The sequence below is a fragment of the Leptosomus discolor genome, chromosome 6, assembly GCF_034619465.1.
Source record: "Leptosomus discolor isolate bLepDis1 chromosome 6, bLepDis1.hap2, whole genome shotgun sequence".
NCBI lineage: Eukaryota > Metazoa > Chordata > Aves > Leptosomiformes > Leptosomidae > Leptosomus > Leptosomus discolor.
This window is the reverse complement of record NC_141396.1, coordinates 41,487,142-41,504,830: the sequence shown is the minus strand read 5'-3', so window position 1 is coordinate 41,504,830 and position 17,689 is coordinate 41,487,142. Positions and strand designations below refer to the sequence as shown.

Sequence of the window (17,689 nt, the reverse complement as noted above, 5' to 3'; positions counted from 1 at the left end):
ACTCGGCTGATACGACAGGAACATCACGTGCCTGCTCATCAGCTGTGAACCCCATCTTACCAGTTAGAGCAGCTGATCAGCTTCATTCCAGCAACTCTCCCAAAATAATGCCACATGGCAGCTGAGCAAGATCCCTGTGAGCCGATCAAAATTTAGTCACCTAAAAGACTAATTTGCACCCTGAGTTTCTTTACCAGACAAAATAACTCTGGGGTTGTTTTTTATTTGTTTGTTTATTTTACAACACACAAATACATCATTTTACAATGTAGTAAAAAAAAAAAAACAACAAAGGATTTGACAAAAGCCTCTCAGAAGAGAAAATTCATTACATACGTTTCAGGAGACTGAACATCCCTCTGTCTCTCTGGGACAACCTTTACAGTTCGTTTCCACCTCCCACCGTCAATGAAGCCAGCTGGGCACTCCTACCTCAAAGTGAGTCTGCAGTTCTCCGCTGCTGCAGAAGAGATGGTGGCTGAGAGGGGCAGCAGCAGGGCTTCACTGGGCAGGTATGGCCAGGCGGGGAAGCAGGGGAGCTGCCTTCTGGCTGCGCTCGGCAGACATGTGCTCTAAGCGCTCTGTGTAGAACCCATTGAAGTCCAACCTGAGAGACAAAAAAAGCCCTGATGTTTTTGGCAGCCCGCTGGCTCAATGCCACCCGAGAGCGGCACACAGCAATCCGAACGTGCTGCCAAGGGTCCCCCAAGAACTCAGTGCTGCAAGTGCTGAACATGACCACACCACAGCAAGCTCCGGACCTGTCATCCCCATGCGGACTGCCCCGGGCTGGGCAGCCACAGCAGCTCATTCAGAGCAAGACATGGATGCCTGCACTGTGCCATGGGTGGTGTCGGTGACATCTTGTCTATGCTCGTCCCTTGACGACTGTCTAAATGCCCCCTCTTCTTTACAGGTGTATAAAATGCACTGGGAAGGACCAACTGCTAATAGCTTCTTCTCGAGCCACAGCTTGATCACACAACCCTGGAGACATGTCACTTGGGGACAAGGTGCCAGAGGTGCAGGCTTCCTAGTCTCCGCACCTTCCCAGCCACTTCCCACCACTCCTTAACACCAGAGTTCACCACCAGTGAACTCCGGTATTAATTCCCCCAGGAAATCCACCATATTATCCACTGTAACTACCTCCTTGCTAACACAAGTATGCTTCAAAGAAATTCACAACTCAAGAGGACAAGTAACTGGTTGGAAGATGCTCAGCTCAAATCACGAGTACTGCTGATGCTCGTGAACACCTCTCCAAAGCAGGCAACATCGGCAATACCATAATCCTGCCTACTTCATAATCCAAAACGATGCCACAAGACCACCCAGCTCCACGCCTGCTTAGGCAGATCTCTGCACTATGAAGCCGACTAAGACATGTGCAGCTCTTAGAAACGTGCGCCCTGGGAACGCTAAGCAACAATTGATACAAGCCTGTGAATCACACAAAAGTTACTCCCTTCATTTCTCAAATTAAGTTGCTCCAATACTAAATGAATGGGCACAATATTTGAGTTTCATGTTGCTTAACAACCTTACGCAAATGGCAACAAATTGTTCCCTGACATTTTTTGGTGACTGCAGAAAACAGAGCATCGACAGATGGAATTTATCTCTTGCTCCCTCCTGGTTGAAAAGCTTACATCTCTTTCGTCCTTTAAGCGTTCTACAAAGGAAACCTGACACTGAGGCAGGCATATTTACTAAACTTTGATCCAAATGTAAGGCCAGGACTCATTTACATCCTTGCTTGAGATCTATTCCATTTATAAAGTTGCTTTATTCCAAACTTCTTGAATTGCAGATTTTTATTTGCAATTGCAATTCTTAAGAGCTTGCGTGGTGCTTCCTCAAAGTCTGCTTACACTTCAGTTTCTTGGTCTGTGGCTGGAATGTTCATTCACTGGGGCTTGCATCACTGCACATGTCCTACCGGTCTTACTCTAAGATCAGCCATTGCTGTTTCCTCCAAACTGGCAAAGGAAGGATATCCCATGAATGCTAACTGCACTTCGTGGGTAAGATTTCTAAGTATTTGGAATTAAGTAATCCTTCTGACCAAGTCCTCTACGCTGTAATTCTCCTTTTCACTACTGGGGTGTGAAGGAGTGACTGTGGAGATTTTCTGCAGTTGCCAGCCCTCTGTCAGCACTGCTACTGATGGAGCCAAGGCACCTGAGCAGGACTTCAGCGCACTGAAGATCTGTGAGTTATGTGTGAGCTTCCCCGCCTTGAAGGAAACCCTCTGGATCTTCTCTTGGTGCTACAAATACGATGGTTGTGCCTCAGTTACTCAGTACTGTAAACTGAATAAATATGTACGTCTTACAAACACTTCCATCTCTCTGTCAAATATGTTACTTCAGATGGCAACTGTCTCCACTCTGGTAGGACTGGACTCGATCCAATAATCTCTACAGACTGAACGAGAGCTAAATGTCACGTCTGGGCATTCGTTGTGGGACTTTCACTCTTTACAACATTATCAAGCAACCTGTAGAAATGGAAAGACATGTCCCAGTGCATGGCCTGTTAGCGTGCAGGGCTTCAGTTAAGGAAACGGGGACATCTGGTCTGTCAGTGAAGGTCTAGCTATGTCCAACATCTTGGTGAAGACTCATGTGGTTCCAGACAGTCCAAACTAGGGGACTTGATAGTGATGACAGCCCTGACGGCATAAAGATCTAGTATTCCCTCTACAGCCTTTGAACAGAACTGGGGCATGGAAATACCAGGGGGCAAAGGACTCAGACCCTCTTCTGAACAGCTGCCTGCAGCTTAGGTCACCATTCTCAATGCAAACTGCTAATGGAAGCGTTTTGTTTTCTTGCAACCCATCTGAATCGATACACTTCTTTCTGCTGAACCAAGAAGTACTCGTAAAACACCAACCTCTCTGTATTTGGAAGAACTGTCTGTCTCCAGAGCTTCCACAGCTCAGGAGTCACCTCCTGCCACAGCTAATGCTCACATGTGGTCTGTGAAACACAAGGGCAGCTGGTGGAGGATAGCTCCTGGCCACGGCACCACAGACCCACAATTGAACATGATACACAGGCAGTCTCCATGTCGCAGCACCAGCTTGTCCCACCGTCCTGGTAGATGCATAGTTGACACAAGGGTGGGGAGGCAATGATGAAAGAGGTGACCTCTGATGCTAAGTACAGAGGCGGTGCTGCAAGGAGGACACCACCTGAGGCCAGAAAAGGCCCTACCTCAGTGTCTGGCATCACACGTGATAAAGTGTGATGGAAGACTGCAAGACTGCTGCTGTTGCATGACTTAAACACTGGTCAAGGACTTGACGTTGTGGACTCCTTGAGTAAGCTGAGAACCAACTCCAGCCTTGGACTGAGCTGGGTGATCCCACCAACAGGACGATCTCCACATGTTCCCTGCAAGACTCAAGGACTGTGGGGTCACGATGCTCTTCTATTAAAAGAGCAGACAACTTGGTCTTCAACACTGTGTTGGCTACGCCCTGTGTGACCTGCAATGAGTCCAAGTGGCTGGATCATGGAGTTGGCTGCCATTAAGATCCCCTGGATGGAATGCCATAAAAACCCCCATCTGTTAGAACTTGCACTGTTAATGACAAAAATGTAAGTGCTTGATAAAGAAGGAGGCAGAGCTGGAGCACTGAGGAGTAAATGTTCTTGCCTGGATGACTCAACTGCTTGTGGTCTTGAACCTTGAATCTAGGCTGACTGTATGCTACCGTGACACCTAGGAGTGATGGCAGCGAGGGGAGTGTAAAAGCTTAATCCATTTGGCCTGTCAGTTTTCCTACAGATGGATCCTACCTGCAATGTACAACAGTCCAATGATGATGAAGTGATGCCCAGGCAGATAAACCTTGATATCAAATGCCCAGAAGGCCTTGATAAGCTGCACCATCACTTCCCAAAAGGATTTGCATAGGCTGTCCTGGTCAGTCCTGAAAGGAACAGCAATCACTTGTACAGCTAGGGCCTCCACTACAGCCACAAAAAACGTCTTTGAAGAATTTTTAAGATAAGGAGGAGACCTCAGACTCCGGTCACTTCAGAGATGGAGTGAAGCAGAGCTATTGGGACTGTGGAGAAGGGGTCCTCACCTACCTTCCCATTTCAGGGACTGAGTATCAACCAACAAGGACAGTTCTGGTGGTAGGAAGATAAGCGCCTACCCAGACAGCGAATGGAAATGGGAGAGTTTAGAGCACCAAGCAGTCCTGTGGCACTGCACTTCCTTTCAGATGTCTGGGAGTATCCCTGTCCTCCTTAAATAAGGAATACAACCTGACAAGGAAGAAGGCAAGACATGTAATTCTCTGCAGTGTTGTGGGAGCTGGTGGGCTAGACTGCACTCCTGGAAGCACCCACGGTAACAGGGATGACAGGTTTTAATGTTCAACCTTGTCTCAGCTGTGGGACCACATCTCAAGACAGAGCAGCAGATGCTAACACAGGAGGCCAGGGGCTGTGTAAATGCATGGTAGTTGCTGGTCAAAAAGTTCTCAGAAGCAAAGGACAACCAGAAGCCCAGTCTCCTGCTGGAATACTTCACAAAACAGTGTTTGTAAAGGTTAATACCAGCAATCCTGGAGAGCTCTGTCAAATGCTGTCAGAAAAGGACAATGAAAGAGCTTCAAGAGGAGGGGACAACAACCTGCTTCAAAAAAACATTTCTGAAACCTTTTCTCTCTCTGTTTTCAGGTATAGCACATCTCAACAGAGGTGTAAGGGTTATCACCCAGACATAAAAGACATCTGGTACAGAAGTGCAGCAAACAGAACTTAGTGGTTGCAGGTTAATATTCCTATGGTTTTCCTGAGGATTAAGTTAAAGGATGAGAATGACCAACAAAAAGTACAGTTCACAAAGACCAAACAAAGCAGAGGACCAGTAAGACGACACTTAAATAAAACACAAAGGACAAAGCACAATTAGGAGAAAGCTTAAAGCACCCTTTAGTCTTACGTGGTTAAAAAGAACTAAATAAGGACCTACTTTGTTCTGTACTAAATATCAAAGGGCTTGGGGCACAAATCCCTACAGCACCAAGGGAAGAAAGAAAATGTATGTGATTAACCAGTTATCAGGCATATTTATGAACAAAACTACATATCACTGACAACTGATTCTAGCCTATCTACTACTGAAAAGCATCACAACTTTGGATGAAAAACATTCTTAAAAGCAGGAAGTACTCTCTGGTAAACCAAGGGCTTTCCTCAGAAAAAGATGAACCAATCAACACCTAAAAAATTACCTTCATTTTTAAGCTGGTCCTGTAAGAGCTGCTTACAATTGCTTACACATGAAAATAAGGCTAAACATCAGCTTACAGACAACATGAAGAAACTAACGGATGTTTAAGTGGCTTTGTTTTCTGTGCCCTAGCAGACGGTAATGACCACAAAGGTAAGTCTCGAGTGTTCTAGGCTCACACACAGCACAACAGTGTAAATGTGTCTATTAGGCTTACAGACATAGAACACGCACTTAAAAAAGTGTTGGTGTTGAAAAATTTTATGCTTGTGAAAATCCTAGCCTCTTAAAATGATGCTTATATGCAATATATATCCTGCCTCTTCACCAGAAAAAATAAGTCACTATAAAAATTAATTGGTTTTCGTATGTGCCTAACAATCTGCAAGCAGCATTGCTGAAGTGGCACAGTCTTTGCCAGATGTGAGGCGGCTGGCAGCCAGCAGCTCTCACATGTGACTTCCACCAAGGAGACTCTTTGAATTAAGAGATGCCAACTCCTGACCCTCGCTTGCCTTCTTATTCTGTGCTCATAGGCATGCCTCAGCTGAACATTTCCAATCTGCAGGCTGCCAGGTTTCACAGATGCTTAACTCTTGAAAAACATATTCCAGCCACAAACACTAAAAGCTGCTCCCAGCAGCCAGCTCCAGAGTTGCAGTTATTTCTGTCTTGCTCCTAAAGCAGTTGGTAGCAGGATCAGAGTGAGAAGCATTCTGCTTGCACAGCACATGTGCTCAACTCAGGGTAATGCTCCTAGAGCATTATCTGTGGTTCTTCAAAACCAGAAGTACCAGGGCAGGTCCCTCCATGCTACACGAATCTATAACACAAATCTTAAAAAGCCCAGCAACACTAATACATATGACTCTTATAGCAAAAACAACTGTTAATCACTCCGAAGAAGGCCTTGCACGTCTCATTTTACTGGAAAAGAAACACAGCAGTTACAAACCCAGCAGCAAAACCTAGATCTCCTGATCTCTCTCTTCCTGCAGCATATCTTGTTTACCTGACTTTTAGGTATTACTGGAGGAATTTTGATTTCTAAGAAGCTAATAAGTATGGATAAGGTCACAATAAAATCATATTAAGGGATGCTTATTTGAGTAAGTACAAGATACGAACTTAAAACAAAATAGCCACTTATGATCAATCCCTTGCATGGTTTTCTCACCTTGGAATACTTAGGCCACATTCAGGAATCAGCTTATTCACTGTCTACACAGTGATAATCCCCAAGAAAACGAACGCTTGCATTATATTTACAACATTGATAGACAAATTTTACATAATTCAAAGGAATGCTGTTTTTTTTAAAAGCCTGGCGTTGAAACGCAAAGCAGTATTTCTTGTGATTTCAGTGTTTTCATTGATGGGGCAGACATGTACAGTTATAAACAGCAATTATTCTTCCTGAGCTGAATTTGGGAACCACAGGACGGAAAGTTACAGGGAGAAAATTGCTGGCTCACCTGTAGATGATGTTGAGCATGCTGTGCTCGCAGTCATTGGTGCTGTAAACGCTCAGTTTGTCCAACAGGTCCAGCAGATGTGTTGAGAAATTGCTATCAAACTTGTTGATCGTTGTTTCGAAGCCCGATGTCAGGTGGAGGTTGTCAGCATGCTCTGCTAAAAGCTGGCAAGACAAAGGCATAGTGTTTGCTGATTCGCACTGGCCATAGAGATGCAATTATTCCTTCCCTATTTCCTAACCTGCTCAAAAACGTTGCCATAAAACTTAACAGTCACTCAGCCACTAAAATAAATCTTTCTAACAGTGGCAGGGTCCTTAGCAGCTAAAAACTTTGCTATGCCTATCTGGGAGAACCCCAGAGCAGATCCCAGAAGAGTCATCCTCAAATACATGCTGTCATTATTTATTTTCAAGCAGGAGGAAAAGCTAGTAAGCAGAAAATGAGAGTTGCCTCAGACAGCACTCTGATTGCCTTGTAGTGTGATGGACTGTACTGGCTGTGTGACAGAGAGGGGCTTTCAGTGGGACTGGAGGCAGCCTGCTGACCGCAGAGAATACCAAACAAATCACTCAGGATGTGTGCAGCTAGATAGAGAAATACAGACAAGACAAATACCCCAGGTAAGAAAGGGATGGGCTGCAAAGAGTCAGAGAGTCAAACCCAACAGTTTATTGGTTCATCCATCACAAAATGCTAGCTCTGGAAATAAGAAAGTTCTTGCAGAAAGCCTGGATGTGGGTACTCATTGCACAGCTGAAAACACAACTAAGAACTTAAAAACAAGTGCAGAGACTGCTGTGGGAGACAGGGTCTTCAAAGCAGACTTTGAGAACACCATCAGTGCTCCACATTGCCCTCAAAAATGCCCACAATTCTGCAAAGATTCTGCTTTTGGGGCGAGAAGTGCTCTAGAAACTAGGAAGGTCTATCTGCAAGAGGTAGGACAGCCACCCTGACCAGACTACAACCCAGGCGGCATTCACAGAGAAAAGGACCCAGCTGTCCATCCCATGTCCCACCTTGTTAGTCAGCTTCTTCTTCGCAGTCTCTTCAGCACGCTCCTCCTCTGTTGGCGGGCCCAGCATTGTGCCGTGCTCTAAGGTGAGCCGATCCATCTCATTATCCAGCTTCATGCTCTGGGTGAACCTCTTGGAAAGGCAGAGGGTTGGGGAAATGGTTAGATCCCATTTCACCAATTATGGCAAAGCATGAAGATGACCCAGTTCTGCTAGTCCTGCAGCTAGCTAACTCCCATGAAAACTAACTCTGAGGTTAAATTTACGATGTTAATACACAAACCTCCCTAAACCCAAAGGAAGGTGTGTTTTTTTTAAAGCTAAGGGCTCCCTGAGATGCTCGCTAGAGTGCACTCACAGAGATCAGTCTCCGTGGGTCTGATCATCAGTTCTCATCTGACCCTCAAAAGAGCATGCTAAAAACTACAGAGCCCTACAACTCAGACCTCAAATTCTGCTGCAGGACTGGCTGAAGAGCGGTAATTTCGTTCATACGAACCTGATCCCAACACTGAAAAAGAAGAGCATAGGGAATTTTGTGGAGGAAGAAGCCACAGAAACCTTTTGGGAGAAAGGATGAGGGTCTGAGCAGTCAAGCTCTAAAGCCTGCTGGTGGGTTCTTCCACACACATCGAGGACTAGAGGGGTTGAATTGATAAAAGGGACTGTCATAGCCGGCTGGCACCAAAACAGTGGCATGGTCGCTATGGGGAGGCTGTACATACCTGCATGCAGTTTGTGAACATGACACAGACAGACATCAGCTTGGAGAAGATCTTCAGCAGCTCCGGGTTGGTTAGCATGCAATCCTTCAAGCAGTTATCCAGGAAGCTTGTGTGGTGGCTCAGGACATCATCAATATTAGATGCCTGCGACAGGGTAGTATAATAATGAAAAACCAAACCGGGACTGCTGTGCCACACCAAAGCTCTAACCCAGCATCCTGCCTCTGCCAGTGACCTCTCAGACATGCTTTAAGGTATGTTGAGATCACAGAATCACACAGATACTTCTCATGTACCTTCCAGCTTTGAGAAACAGCCTGAGATGGAGACTGTGCTTGCATTACTGCATTCAACAGCCTTTCACAGCTTTTTACCTTTGATTTGTCACATCACCTTCTCAGGCAAATGATGCTTTCTTTAATCACCCAAACCCTCCACTGGAAAGGAGGCTTGGGATGGAGTTATCTGCTTTATGAACATGCGCTTCCTTTGCTTTTAACTCTGCTTGTAATGCCCACTCCCACCTTCACAATCTCAGTAAATCTCAGCCACAATAAGTGGAAAAGAGAAAAACAAATGAAAGAACCTTAAATGTCAGTAAGTTTAGGAGGCTTAAAACATCCAGGTTATTCAGAAACATGTTTTAGGAGCACAATAAGGAACTGGGACATGCAGTGTTGCAAAGATTCTGTAAGAATTTTGTCCAGCTGTGCTACTTCAATGGGCTGTTTCAGTCTCAAGTTTTAAGCGAGTGATTAAAAACCCCCTCTCACTCTGTACAAGTATGGGATGTGCTGAAGCTGAGAACACAAGTCAAACTTAGGAAAGAGCCACAGGGCTAAAATTGCCAAGGTATCCACACTGCTCCATCAGGATCAATGCCAAAAAAAACCCCATAACCTTTTAAACAGCTAGTACAGAACAGGGATAAATGCCGCTCTCTAATGCCATGAAGATGCTAGTTGTGTTGATGAAGACAATGATATTGTGAAGATGAAGATACTAGTTAATATTTTTAGAAAGAAAATGCCTTAACTTCAAATGAAAATGCGCAAGAAAGAATTCTGACAAAACAAAAACCAGCGTAAGGTACTACATGAGACCAGTGAGGACCATCCTTTTCCCTCCTAAAATGCACATGGAAAGGAAAAAACTACCCCAGTCTGTAGGCTACGGAGGTTAAAGAGCCAGTTCCACATCCTCTGTTTGGAAATAAATGATGTTTTTATTTAAACCAAGGAAGATTTTACTTGGTAGCTGGGGATATGTCATCCCTGGTGAGCAGCTCTTTTAAAGGACAGCATAACAAAGTGGTTGCTGAAACAGCTTCTTTAGCTGGCAGTGTTGAGGTGTTTAACTCACAGGCGCCCACATCACAACACTGCCTAGAGCCAGACTCTTCCTGCCCTGGCACTGGTAGAGGGCATGCTCCACCTCCCAGAGATTTAAAAGCCTTGAAGGACAGCGATGAGGACGGGACACAAACATACATTTGGGTTACATCTCAAAGACATTGCTAACTTGCCAAGAAAGTTTCTCAGTTTCCAGTGATGACTTGTAGACATATTCGCATCACTACTGCACTATTACTAGGAGAAGCCCTTCATGTACAGAACAATGGTAGAAATGCTTTACAAAACACCACAGCAGCCCTTGAGGTTACAGAAATGAAGAGGCGTATGGTGAAGGCATGGACAGATCTCCTTCTTGCCATACAGCCATGGAAACACCTTCCCCCAGTGCCAGCAAAGCCACTTTATACCTGCTACCTCAACATCTCTGGCAGGCTAAAGAGGTTCACAGATGTTCCAAAGCGAGGGAAAAATTCTGCCCACTTGGGCTATCAAAGAGGTTTGGTCTATAGACATTTCTTGGGAATGGGCTCCTCTGAGATGCAGTATAAATCAGCGAATTCCTTTCTGGAACTGAAATAAAAATGCTCCAACACCACTGTACCTCTGAAGGAGCAGAGAAACTCGATGGGTGAGAGCCAAAGCAGAGAGGGATCTTCAGAGAGAACCACCAGTGCTGAGGCATCATCCTTTGCTCATCTAATGAACTCATCTAATGAACACAGTAACTCTGTCCCAAAAGTCCAGATCTTTACCACAGTCAGGTAAAAAGGAAGGGAGAGAAGGGTTCGCTCCAGACAGACCGAGAATAGCCCTTGATCTGTCAGTGACAGAGTTTTTTCTCTTTGTTGAGGTTGGAACCAACAAATCTGACATGAATGAAACCAGATATGAGAAGACCTTTATGGGCTGCTTCAACAGCCTGTTCTGAAAGGTAAGCTCCCAATGACTTCACACTTTTGTTGTGCAAACAGACTTTGCACAGTATGTTCCTTACGTCTTCTGCCTGGTTTAAAACAGGCAGGTGGGACATTAGCATCTCACATGCCCATCAGGAGACAAAACCTGATTCTTGCAGTTTTAGCTAGTGCAAAAAAGTTAACTTCTGGAGAACTCACTGACTCGGATTAGTGAACCAGAAATATTCTGTAACACACCTGGAAAATCCCACAGCTCAGAACATTACAGAACCAAAATTATGCCAGGCATGCTTTGCCCAGATACCACCTTGTCAGGCATAAAAACCAGAGAGGAGTGAGCTTAGCCTCTCTCAGACACCATCACAGTGGAAAAGCTCTCTAGCCTTGCCCACATGCAGTAGGAATACACACGTGAAGCAGCCACACCTCGCAAGGAAGACCCTGTTTTATAGCATACTCCTAACATGCCAGTCCTTGACAGCTTCACAGAAGAGAAAGTACAGACTTGGCTTTTAAAGAGTACTGTAAGTCAGCCGAGGAATTGACTGAAGATGTCCCAACTGGTTTGTGATCTTTGTACCCTCTGCATCCTTCTTCCTTCTCCACAGTTTTCTTTATTCTGTGTAAAGCGATGTTAAACAGAATACCACCTCTACACAACAGGGTGCAGAGTATGAGCTGGGCATAGATAGGAGGACGCAGCAGAGAAAAGGGATATATGACTAATAAAGCTGAAAGGCGATGTAGAACAGCAGCACTCTTTGCAGTATGATAAGAACAACAGTTCCCAGACACTTTAAGGGCCTCCAGCAAAAGGTCTAACAGTCACCTGAAATAACCAAAATAAGGCATTTTTTCCGCACGTTCGATTTCTTAACTTAAGACTTCCATTCGAACCTCTCTCAAGCACACACACTCACCAACTTCAGGTTCTTCTCAAGAATGTGCCATGTTGGCTCCATCACTTCAAACATCATGTAATACTGGATATTCTGTACAAAATTAAGCATCCGCTGCCGCAGTGTGAAAGCACCAGCAAACCTAGGGGAGAAATCACACCCACACAACTTAGAGCTAGCAAATGCCATGGAGAACTATCACCAGGCTTGCACAGTCAAGCAGAGCTAAATATTTCTGTCCTAGCAAATTCACTGCTGCAGTGCAAGAGGGATTATAAAGTTACTGCAAACCATCTCTGATTATTTTCCACATATTCCAATGGCCTTCTCTCAATTACTAGAGTTAGGGTTTTGAACTGGACAATTACTTTTAATATTTGCTTATATTCAACCAAAATTTTAATATTAATTATTAAAACAATTTTACCAGTGTAATTGTCGAGCGAGATGTGCATTCATTAGCAGGGCAAAATTTAACAAGATAAATGGTTCATGTTTCCTTCCAGCCTTACTCGTTAAATGAACACTATGCCTTGCATCAGTGTTCAGGGGATCCAAATATTTCATCAAATCACCTGCTAACTAGGGTATTTAATGTAATTTCACCTTAAAAATAGAATGGTGGGATTATATAGAGGCTCTTTCAATGTTAATTTATGCAGGCTCTGAGATGGCAAACTGAGAATTGACTTTGGCAAGCTGGGACAGGTCACCGGAGAGGTGGGGGATCCCCACCCTAGGGGTTTTCAACCACCGCTGATCTGTCCTCTGCTGACCACAGTTGTCCTGTGAGCTGGAGGTTGGACTACAGACCCTCGCAGGTCTCTTCTGCTAATACCTGTACAATTACAGGAGAACCAGAGCTGCAGTCATGTTGGCTCAGGTGGGTACCAAGGCAGCCAAAGTTACCTTGCACAAGAAAGTGCCACTAGGGAGGCAGAAGGTCTCACAATGCTGGTGTCTGCCTCACTCTCCAAACAGGCGCCTCCAGCACCTGGAGTGCAGATCCAAAGATGAAAATCTACCCTCACAGACAGAACAAGATAGAATATTTCCTGAGAAATCACCCCGTCAATTTTACGTTATTCAATTTGTATCACACCAAAACCCCAAACACTAGCCAAGCTGTATGAAAGTCACAAGTCCTTGCTAGTAGTCTGGCCAGAAGAGAGGGATGTTGCTTTTCAACTACTGGTTGGTCCTTACTAAGCTTGCTGATGCTAAAGTAGCCACCAAGACAGTATGTGCACAGATGTCCCCTGCTGTAACTGTCCAGTGCATAACAAGCTAACCCTAAAGACCATCTCTTCCTTTTTAAAACTTCATGCCATCAAAGAGGAACAATCCGAGCAGCACAAAGATTATTGAGCAGACACTTCCTACCAGAACCTAAATTGTTGTATTTTGACATCTCTCAGCCTGTAAGAAATCTGTAAGGATCTTTTTCACATCAAAATTATCTGATCCAATACTTCGCATCTGATCCCACAGAAAAAAACACCATACCACTTTGCTGAATGAAGGGAGAATTGCTTGGCTGTCTTATTGCTGATCCAAACGTTGCACAACTGCCTTTCCACATGTTTGCAATAGAACATGTGTCTGAAGAGCATCTGGTATCTCGTCAGTGCTTTCCTGGAAAGAAAGGAGAAACCCATCCAGATTAAGCCCTGTTCTGGTTGACAGACTAAGCTGTGAAGGCTGAGGCTGCTCAAAAGCAAAGAGACTCTACACAATATGTTCCTTACATCTTCAGACACACATAGATTTGCACTGAAACACTTTGAACCAAGGAAAGAAAACCACATTTGTAACCATCTCCAAGAATTTCTCTCCAAGGAGTCCCTCCTCTGTATTTCCTGCCAGCGGGTACATCACCAGCCTCCGTCTTCAATTCCCTTGAGCTACCTGCAGAAAGGTCACTCACATAGATGCTGGGATAGAGAGCTGAGAGCCTGCGGCCATGTATCCACTGCACTAAGACTGCTACGATCACCAAAACAATTCACTAGGGTTCTCCAAAAAGGTGAAGAAAAAGCTGTAACCAAGCTACAAGCAGCATTACCCCACCAGCAATGCACTGTCAGAAGCAGATGGAAATGCTTATTTATAGCTTCAGGGACTGGATTCAGGTCTGCATTCAGACAGTTCAGTGCAGGCGTCTACAGAGCTCCAGTCGATACAGTTTGTGAAACCGTACCAAATAGTATTTTCACTTCCATGGCTACCATCAGAGCTAATACACTCAATTTGAAAGAAAGAGATATAATTTCAAAAGCATCACGTCATTAGAAAAGTCCCACTGGGTCAAGTAATTTTTTTTAAGGGGAAATTAAGGGACAAACTAGTTGTCGGCATTTAACAATTCAACATCTGTCACCCTGTTCACGTAACACTGCTTGTCCTATTTGCCCCGGCTCACAGTAGCAGGTCTGCCAGTGCTTCTCCAGGGAAACAGAGGGCAAATCCTTGCAGAAATATGTACCATCCAGTCCCTTGTAACTCAATTAAATGCAAGATAGCCTGCTATAGCAATTCTAGCAACAGCCTGTATCCTTCTAGTTTGCAAGCAGGGATACCAGAAAGCAATTTTTTTTCCGCACTCCACAACTGAGAAGTGTTTGATTCTGGCATGGAAATCCTCTTCTGAGAGTTCATATTCTCAGGGGAGATACTTCAGAAAGCCATGGACAAATGAAAATTGGGTGACCAGCCAGAAGTAAAACCAGGGACCGGGCTGAGAAAGCATCCTTTGATCTATGTCTTCCCACCATTTAAAATGAAAGCTTGACTTTCTAAGCATGCCTTAGACACAGTCTAATCGGGCTTTACTGAAGAGACGATCCATATTCCATAGCCTACAAGTGGAACAAGCAGGGCTCAACAACCCCAAAGCATTCCCTACTAGTCAGCGACTTATAATGTCACTTTAAGGACACAGCCTTTCCAGTATTTTGTGGTGTGCAAACATGCTTCAACCCCATGCAAAAGCTTCTGCCTTTTTTTCCTTCAGTGGATTGATACTTTACCTGTTTATAATAAGGGACAGAGGCCACTTAACAATGTAGTCAAAGGAAAATGCTTCCAGACCGCTGAGAGTGAGCTCTGTGGGATCGGCACTGATAATGGCCTTCTCCTGTTTTGTTTCTATGGCCAATACCCTCAAGAGCTGTGTAATGAGGTCGTGGGGCATCAAGTCAATCTATAAAGGAAGAGCAGGAAAAAATGAAGCCACAGGATACTCACAACTACTGCGTAGCAACAGACGTGTGGCAGAGTCGCTCTCATCAGACCACCTAGGAAGCAACAGTGAATGGTATGATCTGGACAGCACAGCAGCAGACACTAGAGCAGGGTCACTGTAGTGTTTAACAACCAGCATACAACACACTACTCCACTGATCATTCTCCCTTGCTCTCGGCCTCTGTAAAAGTCTATTCAGACCTCACACTCTCCAGGCACAGCCTCTGTGCTGCTGCAGATCTGTAAAATACGCAATCATTAACAGGCAGGAATTCTAATCAGGTATTTTCTTGTACTCCGAAGTGAGCACCCAAGCTGAGAATAAGCACAACAGACAACTACTGCTTCCATCGCATCCTGAAGCCACACAAAAGCACTTTCTCCATGTTCAGACACCAGCAAGGAAACACAGCCCCTTCTCCAGGGTGGGCACTTCCAGCTGGTAATCTAGATAAAAGAGGGCTTAACCCAGAGAAGGTCTACAGAAGGACAGCCATCAATTCTTTTTTCCTTCACTCTACGTTCAGCAAGTTCTCACAGGCACACAGATCTTCCCAAATCATGACAGGCGTTCTGCTCAAATTCAATTATCTTCTGCTTACATACATTCTTACCTTTAAATCATCCTTGAAAGGATCTGTGTTGGCTGTGCTCATTCGCAGGGCTAATTCAAGCAGAGCCTCTAGCCTCGTAGTTATGATGTCGTCTACAGGCTTCTTAAGTTCCTCTTCTGTGAGATCCATGAAGTGAACAAAAAAGTCCCCTTGATCCATCAGGAAATAGTGTTTTATAGATCTGCTCAAGAAAATGGAGGGACAATTGATTATATTTTTTAAAGCCTAACTTAAATATGGATTTATTAACTTAATCCATATTAAACCTAAAGGAACAAAAGCAATAAATTCAGCCAGCCTGCTGGGTCTGATCACAAAATGTTCCTCTTCATACACTACACGCAGCTATAAATAACCCATTTGAAGACTAGTCTTTTATGCATGTCCCCTCCTCCCTTCCACCTCAGTCAGGATGTTTTTGTGCAGGCAGATCAGGGCTGCTGCTGTTCTTTTTTTTCCTTGAAAAACGTCTCTTCAGAAAAAAAAAAGTATGCACTACATTGCTGGGTGAAGGCTCAGACTGCTGTTCTGAGCTACACCCCAACCTCCACGGTGTGCAGATCTATCCAAGAGGCAGTTGCCAATTCAGAGCAGAATCTTGGACTCCTTTGAATGAACAAGTATCTGTGCTGATTTTTTTTTTTAAGTACTCCAGGTACTTGCGTTGACTTCTGCCATAGTAGGATGCATAAACTTTCATTTTCACTTGGCACCAGGGAGAGTTAACTGCAGTGGGCCAGGAGCTTGGAAATAGCTCAGAGGAGAGTTTGATGACTAACTTAGCTCCTGGCCAAAGATCACACATGATAACTGCAGTTTTCAGAGCAAAAATAGGACCAGCACAGCCTTAACACAATGTGGTTGCAGACTCCTGAGCACTGTCAATTTGGGACCATGGTCAGCCCCTCTATTTCCCTGACTGTCATTACTCTCTTGAAACCAAGAAAACTCCCCCGGTCATGAGGAAGTCATGACAGTGTCAGCAGTTAACCAAGAACACAACAGGTAGGGGAGTGAGGTATTTACTGCTGACATGCCCTAGAGCACAAATCCAAACAAAAACCTGACCTAATGCTGGCGACAATCCCACTTCAAGCAGGAGGCTGAACTAGAGGAGGTCACAGACATCAACCCTAGCTGGAGAGGCTGACGAAATGAGTGAACCATGGATCTTCAGGTTTTCCCCCAGTCTCTCTCAGCTGGAGCCACAGTGTTCCCAGGTCTGGAGCAGACACCTTTGCTGTGGCTACAACTTTTTCAGACCTAGCAAAAAGCAGGTCCAAAGCAATCTCCCTTGGCCTGATAGGCACATTCACTTCAGTTGCCACTACTGCTCCAGCTGATGTCTCCCACATGCATCTTCTTGTGCAAGTCACTGGGCAGGTTTGTTCCATGAAGCTCAGACCACTTTCACACTGTGTCACTGGTCTGAAGTACAACCTCTGGTACCAAGTCTCAGCCCAATTACAAACTATCTTACAACCAGCTATCAACTGCAATTTCCTACCTATGTGTTGCTGTCTTGGTCTTCTGGATAGTTAGGATTCCTGGTTTTACTGTTTTCTGAACACAGTAATAAACTAGAAGCTTGATTCACACAAAAAAGCTGGAGTTAGAATGCACGCTAGAATGCACTTGCATTTGCTATCAGCTGAATGTGTTACAAGAATCAAAATACAGGTTATTGAACTGTATTTTTAAATGTTTAAAATGAACTTTAAAGAAGGACAATATTAAGAAAAACCCTGTAGCGGAAATGGGGCCAAGACACTTTATTCCAACTACCTATGTCTGCATGAACAATAACCATGGCATATATTTGGTGAGATGCTTAACAGCAAACTATTTCTTATTCACATTAAACTGTGCAGGAGTGGGACAAGTCATGAGGTGGGGGACGCCAATACTTGAGGGTGGGTTTTGGGACTGGGCTAGACAAAGTCATGACTGCCCTGACCCAGTTTTGGCAACATCCTTCCAGTGAAGTTGGACCAGAGACCCCCAGACATCCTTCTCATCCAATATTTCTATGATTTTACACGCTTTTTTTTTTTTCTTCAGAAAAAACTCAACCAAATCTTATTTTTTCAGGTCAACCTTTCTAATGGAAATAGAGAGAACACATTACTCATATGCCAAGAAAAGACAGCTAACTTCAAAACGCTATGTTCACTATCAG

At 44.5% G+C, this 17,689-nt stretch overlaps 1 protein-coding gene across 1 annotated transcript in view; it reads right to left on the bottom strand.

Annotated features, from left to right (window-relative positions):
* Positions 1–286: 286 nt before the first annotated feature.
* The window catches only part of TUBGCP2 (tubulin gamma complex component 2), a 33,747-nt gene continuing 16,344 nt past the window's right edge, over positions 287–17,689 (bottom strand). Inside the window, exons 10-17 of the mRNA XM_009953947.2 lie at positions 15,511–15,691; positions 14,682–14,854; positions 13,159–13,287; positions 11,674–11,794; positions 8,482–8,625; positions 7,760–7,888; positions 6,738–6,901; positions 287–607 (exon numbers count right to left, since the gene is read on the bottom strand). Of these exons, the coding sequence (XP_009952249.1) occupies positions 502–607; positions 6,738–6,901; positions 7,760–7,888; positions 8,482–8,625; positions 11,674–11,794; positions 13,159–13,287; positions 14,682–14,854; positions 15,511–15,691 (1,147 nt within the window). The 3' untranslated portion in view covers positions 287–501. The remainder of the gene's footprint in view (positions 608–6,737; positions 6,902–7,759; positions 7,889–8,481; positions 8,626–11,673; positions 11,795–13,158; positions 13,288–14,681; positions 14,855–15,510; positions 15,692–17,689) is intronic.